At 36.6% G+C, this 9,063-nt stretch overlaps 1 protein-coding gene across 1 annotated transcript; it reads right to left on the bottom strand.

The window, feature by feature from the left end:
* Positions 1-4,754: 4,754 nt before the first annotated feature.
* On the bottom strand, positions 4,755-6,766 carry LOC120276074. Its single transcript, XM_039282811.1, has 2 exons — positions 5,003-6,766; positions 4,755-4,904 (listed from the first exon to the last, which is right to left on the bottom strand). The coding sequence occupies exons 1-2, from the start codon at positions 6,764-6,766 to the stop codon at positions 4,755-4,757; spliced, it is 1,914 nt and encodes a 637-aa protein (XP_039138745.1).
* Positions 6,767-9,063: the final 2,297 nt, after the last annotated feature.

The following is a 9,063-nucleotide window of genomic DNA, read 5'->3' as shown; positions in this document are numbered from 1 at the left end:
ATCCTAATTAAAATATATTGTTAATATGTAATTAATAAATTTTTATAATTAAAATATTTTTTTTATATAAATTATACTGGAGTGAAGAATTTTTTTAATCTAATAAAATTTTAATTTAATTATTTATTAATCAAAATTTAGAGAATATTATGATTTTAAGTTAATAATATGTTTAAAATTTTAGAGATTAAATTAAAAAAATACACAATTATTATAGAAAGAATTATATTTATTTAAACGCCATATAATATTGTAGAAATTAGAAAAGATTATAATTTAAGATTTTAGAGATTACATGAAAAATATGTTATTATTGTTGAAATGATGATGTTCACCAATTACATGTATATATATTATGTCTATTAATTAGAAATAATAATAGAAAGGAACGCGTTTAGAGGATGAGGCCGGGAAGGGAGTGGGGTTACTTGGACGTTGTGAAACCGTGTATGGGATTTTGAACGTTGGGTGTTGGGTTTAATAATATATATACTCCCTCCCTCCATTTGTTTTTATTTGTTATAAATCCATATTTTTTTTATATATCATTTTTTAATATCAAAAAATATTTATTATTTTTTTTAAAATTACCCTAATATTTTATTTAATTTTTTTCTTCAAATTAAATATGAGAAAAAAATGTGAGGATATAAGTTAAGAGTAATTTTTGAAAGATAACAAATTTTTAATAAAAGTTTGTGAAATAAGTAAGTCATGTGAGATTCGGTTAACTACAACAGATAAAAAAGAATGAAAGGAGTATTTTGTACGATGAGATTATATTGAAAATTTATGAATTTTTTTGTTTGTTATGAATTTTTTTTATCGTAAATAGTTTAATGTGCAACTTGTGAATGTTTGATGAATGAAGATGGTTAGTCATATGTTTGGAAAAACTGAAAAATAGTTAATGCATAATTTTGTATTTTTTTTTTTGTGCTTGAGTTGGTGAATTACTACGGTTAATACATATATGCCCTCGCTCGGGAGTATTTTATTTGAGAAATTAGTAAGAAAGTTACTGAAGTGAATTAATTTTTTCCAGGATATTCGTTTGCTCTGAAGTAAGTGAAATGTCACTTCTCCCGCTTTAACATTTCTTTTGAACTGAATCCACTTCTGCATTTTTTTATCGAGAAAGTGAAATTTTATATAAATCCACTTCTTTTCACTTTCCTTCAACTTCAATGACTTCATGTGGGCCCCACACATTTTTTTTTATTTAATTCATTTAATTTTTGCATGCTTGGCTGTTACGGAAGAGGAAAAGAAACTTTTTTTTTATTTATTAAATTTTTTTTTAATCTTATTAGGTTTTCAAACCCTAGCCGCCACCTCTTTGTTTCTCCCGATATAGATTTTCATTTGGACCAAGAAAGAGGGAGAGATCTTGTCTCTTTCTTCTTCTCTTCTCTTTTTGGTGTGTGGTGCCGGTGGCGAGGACGGAGATAGGCCTCTTCGTCAAGGGTTGTGTTGTTATCGTTGGGAGGTAAGCATTCTCTTCCTAGATCTAGGGTTAAGTGGTGGATTTTTTTTTTATCTCCTAGATCTTGTCGTGGCTTTGTTTATTGATCTTGATTAGGGTTATGTTGTGTGCTTAGTGGATTGATATTTCCCATGATAAAATTGGCCATTGAACAATAAATTTTCTACATTGATTTGCAAAATTGTTGTTGCATTTGCTCATGGTCAAGTTCTTTGTGTTAAAAACATTATTCTTGATTTGAAAAAAAAAAAAATATTATTATTTTTTAAATTAATATGGGATTAAGTGGTGCTGCCGTCCACTTTAGCACTCACAAATTTAATATATATATATATATATATATATATATATATATATATATATATATATATATATTAAATTTATTGGATTGGATGATTGTGTTCATGCAAAGTCAGGTTCTTAATATATTGTTAAATTGTATTGCTTTTTATAAGAAAACATAGTTTTGCTTTTGTTTATTAGTAATTTAGAATTTGCAGATGCTACTCAATTTTGATGGATGTAACCCAGGTTCTATATTCCACTTAGATATATGAGTATTAATTAATTAATTTTTTTTTAGATATTGTATTTGCTTAAGCTTCATAAGTGGAGTAGGACAACAGAAGTTTCGTTCCCAGCTCTCGCTGTGAACCGGATTGTTGCGGAAGCACACAACCCAACAAGAATATGATTGGAACACTCAATGATTATTCAAGAAAAATTATTGCCTAAAGCTATTACAATGCATTCTTAAATAGATAATAATGTAAACTAATGACAAAACAATCAATGCATACGTAAATAGGAAAGAATGCTAAATTTGCATAGAATACTCATGCATGGAAAGCTCATGCATGGAAAGTATCCATATGCATGAAAGATTTTATTTCAATCAATCACTGGTTGGGTGTGTGATTGATTCCACCTGTGTGATTTGTTCCACGTCATTCCCCTTCACTTGGAAAGGGCTCGTCCATGAGTCCACAACAGGATACAATGGCTCATCAGGAGAGTGATATTCAACTAAATCAGCAACATTGAATGTACGCGAAATAGCAAACTCCTCTGGAAGGTCAACTATATAAGCGTTGTCATTAATCTTCTTCAAAATCCGGCAAGGACCAAACTTCTTTGGCTTCAACTTGTTGTAAGTGCCGGTAGGAAATCGCTCTTTTCGTAAGTGCACCATCACAAGATCACCTGCGTTAAATGTCTTCAGTCGACGATGTTGATCCTTCTTCTCCTTATATGCGGCATTTGAAGCTTCGAGTTTGTGCTTAACTTTAGTTTGAATAGCCTCGATCTTTTCCGCCAGGTGCTCTGCTGCGACACTGTAGCCTGGTATCTTAGGTAAGGGAACCAAGTCCAACGTATGCATCGGGGGTCATTAGTACACTATCGCAAATGGTGTTTTTCCCGTCGACCTGTTCATCATATTGTTATACGCAAATTCTACTGGAGCTAAGGAGAGATCCCATTGTTTGGGACGGTCACTACAAAGACAACGAATGATGTTTCCCAAGGTTTTGTTGACGACCTCTGTTTAACCATCCGTTTGAGGATGAAAAGAACTGCTATATTGGAGATCGGTCCTGAAGAGCCTCCATAAGGTTCGCCAAAAGTGAGATAAAAATTTAGTGTCTCTATCGGAAGTGATCGTTTTGGGTACACCGTGTAGACGCACGATCTCTCGGAAAAACAGGCTAGCAATGTGAGAGGCATCGGAAGTCTTCTTGCATGGGATGAAATGAGCCATTTTGGAGAATCGATCAACTATCACAAACACAGAATCACAACCTCTCTGGGTGCGAGGTAAACCAAGGACAAAGTCCATTGTTATGTCTTCCCATGGAGCAGCTGGGACAGGAAGAGGAGTGTATAATCCAGTGTTTTGGGCTTGACCTTTGTTGATTTGGCAAATAAAACACTTCTGCACATATTTGTTCACATCTCTCTTGAGTTATGGCCAATGATAACGTTCTTCCACCAACGCGATCGTCTTGTCTCGACCTAGATACCCCCCAAGTCCTCCCCTATGCAACTCGTTGATCAAATGTTCCCAGAGTGAACCTCTAGGAATACAAAGGCGATTATTGAAAAACATGAATCCATTGTGCACCAAATAAGGGGTGATGGTGTTCTGCCAAACTTCTGCAAAATCTTCATCTTGGGAATATAGACTTTGCAAACAATCAAATCCGATGACTTCGTTTTGCATAGTGAGTAGTAACGCAGCCCGCCGGCTTAGCGCGTCGGCTACTTTGTTTTGAACCCCAGCCTTATGCTTGATGACAAATGTAAATTGTTGTAGATATTCCACCCATCGTGCATGCATCCTATTAAGAGTCTTTTGATTGTTGAGGTATTTCAATGCTTGATGATCAGTTTGAAGCACAAATTCACGTTGGAAGAGATACTGCTCCCAATGTTTGATGGCCCGCACGACTGCATATAACTCCAACTCATAAGTAGTCCACTTCTTCCTTGATTCACTAAGTTTCTCACTGAAGAAAGCAACAGGTCGCCCTTCTTGGGAAAGTACTGCGCCGATTCCGACGATAGAGGCATCCGTTTCCAACTCAAATGCTTTTCCAAAATCAGGAAGAATAAGGATTGGGGTAGTGGTAAGCTTCTCTTTGATTAGCACGAAGCTTTGTACAACTGCGTGTCCCCACTGAAATTTCCCTTTCTTCATGCATTCAGTGATTGGAGCCATGATGGTGCTATAATTTTGAATAAATCGGTGATAGAAAGTGGCAAGGCCGTGGAAGCTACGGACGTCGTTCACCGTTTGTGGAGTTGGCCAATCTCGAATAGCTTGAATCTTCTTTTTGTCAACATGAATGCCGTCAACGCCCACAACAAACCCAAGAAAAAGTAGTCGTTCAGTCATGAAGCTACATTTCTTGAGGTTAATGTATAATTGATATTCCCGCAACGTAGTAAACACTTCTCGCAGGTGCCGCAAATGTTCATCTTCAGACCTGCTATAGATGAGAATATCATCAAAGTAAACGACAATAAATTTACCTATGAAAGGTTTCAAAATCTGATTCATGAGGCGCATAAAGGTGCTTGGTGCATTTGACAATCCGAACGGCATGACCAGCCATTCGTAAAGCCCTTCTTTGGTCTTGAAGGCAGTTTTCCACTCATCTCCGGGGCGGATTCGAAGTTGGTGATAACCACTGCGCAAGTCGACCTTTGAGAAAAACCTCAATCCTTGTAGCATGTCCAACATATCGTCAAGGTGGGGAATGGGAAATCAGTATTTGACAGTGATTTTATTGATAGCTCGACTATCAATGCACATGCGCCAAGTCTTGTCCTTCTTTGGAACCAAAAGTGCCGGAACAGCACATGGGCTCTTGCTTTCTCGGATGAGACCTTTCTTGAGCAAATCTTCAACCATTCCCTGTAAGATTTCATGCTCTGCAGGGCTCATGCGATAATGAGAAAGGTTTGGAAGGTGGCTCCAGGAACAAAATCAATTTGATGTTGTATATCTCTCACAGGAGGGAGACCTTCAGAAATTTCTTCAGGCATGGTGTCTTTGAATTCCATGAGCAGGTCATGTAGCTTTGGAGGAGCTTCTGCAAGTTGCGCTTCTCCTTCTTTGATCACAACAACAAATATAATTGGTACACGTTTTGCCTCCACCAAGAAGTCTTCACGAGTGCAAAGCATGATCTTCTTCCCTTTCTCTTTAGCTGACTTAGGTCGATTCCCACTCGGGAAAGGACAACGTGTAAATTTTTGCCCATCCTTAGAAAAGGTGTAGACGTTCTCCTTCCCTTTGTGCACAGCGTCTAGATCAAATTGCCATGGTCTTCCCAGTAGAATATGACATGCCTCCATGTCTATTATGTCGTAGAGAGCTATGTCCTTGTATTTTCCCATTGAAAAAGATACTTCACATTGTTCGGTAACTCGTACCTCGCCAACGGCTTTGATCCACCCAATGGTGTATGGCGTCGGGTGCTTTATTGGGATTAACTGAAGTTGCTTCACGATGTCTCGTGATATAAAGTTCTCACTGCTTCCACTATCAACAATTACGTCGAAGACATCTTGTCGTATCTTACATCGAGTCCAAAAAATATTATGCCTTTGAGAATCTTCATAGCTTTTGGAAGTTGACAGCACCAACCTCTCGACAACAAAAGAGTATGCTTCTTCCTCGCATACTGCTTCTTCTTCTAAAGCCGCATCAGGTCCAATGATACAAGCATCTTCACTTGATTCATCATCGTCTCTTTCTTCTCTTTCCGCAATGTTGATGGACTTCTGGGCTCTACATTGGTTAGATGTATGTCCAGTTTGTTGACAATGATAACATTTGTTACCATAGTTCCTGGCATAAGGATTGTGAAATGGTTTCTTGGTTGTTTGTGCATTATTGGTTGGTTGGATTGGACTACTTGCCATTTCTGCCACCTTTGGAATGGACTTGGAGGAACTTGCCTGCACATTAGCTTCTGGCTTGCTTCTTTGGAGTGAGGAGTTATTCATGCTCCTATATGATAGGTTCCTTTTGCTTTGCCTAGCGAACATATGCTCTGCTTTCAATGCCAACCTCACCGCTTCATCAAGGGTCCAAGTAGTTTGAAGGGAAACAACATCTTGAATGTCAAAATGGAGGCCATTGTTGAACCTAGCAACTTGTTGGGCATCAGATTCCGTCAAATGATTTCGAGACGCCAACCTCATGAACTCCTCCGCATATTCAGTAACAGATCGCGACAACTGGCGACAATTCTGGTATTGAGAATACAAGGTTTGCTCGTAGTCAACGGGTAGGAAGCGTGCACACATCAATTGCTTCATCTTAGACCAACTTTGGACTGGTTGCTTCCTTAGGTGATGTCGACTAGCCTGAGCATTATCCCACCAAGGCAAGGCAGCACCCTTGAGTTTGAAAGCAACATATCTCACTTGAGCCTCCTCAGGGATGTTCATCAATTCGAAAAATTTTTCTACTTCAAAAACCCAATCGAGAAAATCTTCGAAGTGTAGTGATCCTGAGAAGACGGGAATGCCCGCCTTAATCCTCGGATAGTTGTCTCGTGGTCGCGTCTCCGACACGGCTCCTAACATCTCATCTTCATCAGAGATGTCTTGGTTGGTCACCGGAGTTAATGAATCTGCCCGTTCTTTGGTGTGAAGGTTCAGATTTGAAAGGGCTTCGAGGATCTGTGCATTTTGTTCACTTTGTTGTTGCATCTGCTGCTGCATTGTCTGGAGTAACTGGATAATTACAGTGTTGGGATCTCCCATGAGTTACCACGCAGGGTATAACCGGGTCTGGTACCAAATGGAGTAGGACAGCGGAAGTTTCGTTCCCAGCTCTCGCTGTGAACCGGATTGTTGCGGAAGCACACAACCCAACAAGAATATGATTGGAACACTCAATGATTATTCAAGAAAAATTATTACCTAAAGCTATTACAATGCATTCTTAAATAGATAATAATGTAAACTAATGACAAAACAATCAATGCATACGTAAATAGGAAAGAATACTAAATTTGCATAGAATCCTCATGCATGGAAAGTCTTCCTCCAAATCATTCTTGCATGGAAAGCTCATGCATGGAAAGTATCCATATGCATGAAAGATTTTATTTCAATCAATCACTGGTTGGGTGTGTGATTGATTCCACCTGTGTGATTGGTTCCACGTCAATAAGGAAACAATAATAGTTGTTATTTTATTTTCTGGTAAGCTTAGGTTAGTTTGTTGATATCATGGGTTGCTAAATTTTTGCGCTTATGTTGTAATGCTGGTAGATAGTTTCATTCAATTTCTGTACATTCTAGGAGTATGCATTAACTAATGGGAATGTTATGGATTGAAGCTAGCAAGTGCTCTTGGAAAATAGGGTAACTGATTGTGCATAATTTATTTTGGTTTAGTTTGGCAAGGCATCATTGTTTGTTTTCCTCTTATAATTAAAGACCATAACTCTGTTGTGTTGTTATTAATTTGTTTATTTATGTTTGACTGATTAAGGACTAAGTACATGGTGTGTGTTTGACTCAGTGTCTAAGTGACCAACATGGTTTGGTCAATGGTTATTGTTTTAATTTAACTTTGGAATCTAAGCCAAAGTGTAATGTTTATGTTTAGGGTCTTCTCTCGAATTCTGATTTTAGTGTCCAAGTGGATTATATAGCTTGGGGATTTTTCCAGGTAAGTAAACCACATATAAATACCCATATATATATATATATATATACATTTTGACTCTTGATAAATTTTCATTCCATTGAGTTAGTTTTATTTAATATTTATTTAATTTTTTATAGTTTGTATTTTTATTGGTTATTTAATTATTTAGTTTTTGATTTCTGGTATATTTAATAGTTTTGTGATTGGTTATTTATATGGTTTATTCAATAATTACTAAAGTTTAATTATGTATAGTTCAGAATCATGTGATCATTATAAACTTTTCATTTCAATTAAATTTTTAGCAAGTTTCCTGATGTCATATTTTCATCCATTATTTAAAAGGTTTTATATAGGAAATTACGGATTCATGATGTATTGATTTTGAATTATTTCATTTTTTAATTCATGAATATTTGCATTTACTTGAAGTGCTGATTTTTGTGTTTATACTATTCCAGATTTAGTAAATTGTTAAGTTGTGTGGAATATTCTGTTAATTGATATAATTGGATTAATTTTTGTAAGAAAAACGGGATCACCGAATTTCAGTATTTTTGTGTGGACAATAATTTTGGACATACCGACATATTTTTGTTATAGAAACTTGTAGTCCCCAATTAACAATGCAATAACTCTGTTACTGGCGGTTAAACACTGACCGTGTCGACACGTACTTCTGACATAGAAACTATAGTTTTGCACCGTTCCGTCGGTGAAGGATAACGGCTTCTGATATTCTGGCTCGGGTCACCGAGGGTAAACCTATGAGTTCTGAAATCTGACTCGGGTCACCGAGTTTAAATAAATGAGCTATGATATTTTGTTTTGGCATTAGTTGTTTTGGGGGACATATATGCTTGTTATTTTGGTAAACTAAATCTGTTATGATTTAATTCTGATTTCTGGATTTCACTTTGATATTTATTTCGCTTTGTTACATTTTGTACACTTTTTAAACTATTGAACATTTTTGTGATCCCGATGTTTTTTAGTGGTTGCTTACTGGGCTCCCAAGCTCATTAAGTGGTTCTCTCTATCTTTCAGATCAGGAGTAGGGTTGGGTGGTGGACAGTTTAGCGGGGTCGTTGAGCAAGTCGCCGCCTAGTTATATGTCAAGTTAATAAACTTTCTTTGTTGTGAACTTAGAACTTATGTCTTATGTTTAATGTCTTGTGAGACACTTGTTATTTGCTTCCATCATATTTCGGGCATTGTGCCTCTATGTTGTTTTTGAAAGTTAATATATTTGTTAAAGGTTGTTTTATCTAGTGTGAGACAGGTTTTGAGGCCTTGCGTGCCTACTTGGTCAAGACCTTGTAGGTATGCGGCCGTTTGTTAGTGCTCTAGGTTTAGGGCGTGACAAATCTAAGTGGTATCAGAGAGTTGTTGATTTCAATTA

The sequence above is a fragment of the Dioscorea cayenensis genome, chromosome 14, assembly GCF_009730915.1.
Source record: "Dioscorea cayenensis subsp. rotundata cultivar TDr96_F1 chromosome 14, TDr96_F1_v2_PseudoChromosome.rev07_lg8_w22 25.fasta, whole genome shotgun sequence".
In the NCBI taxonomy this organism is placed as follows: Eukaryota; Viridiplantae; Streptophyta; class Magnoliopsida; order Dioscoreales; family Dioscoreaceae; genus Dioscorea; species Dioscorea cayenensis.
The sequence above is the reverse complement of the archived record's forward strand: the minus strand, read 5'-3'. Positions and strand labels throughout refer to the sequence as shown.

What these genes read in the sequence shown, in the direction of transcription:
- LOC120276074 (XM_039282811.1), bottom strand. Translation starts at nt 6,766, where the DNA reads ATGGGAGATCCCAACACTGTAATTATCCAGTTACTCCAGACAATGCAG. An exon ending in TTTCTGAAGGTCTCCCTCCT is followed by an intron (nt 4,905 to 5,002) that starts GTGAGAGATATA and finishes GAAATCTTACAG; the next exon opens with GGAATGGTTGAAGATTTGCT.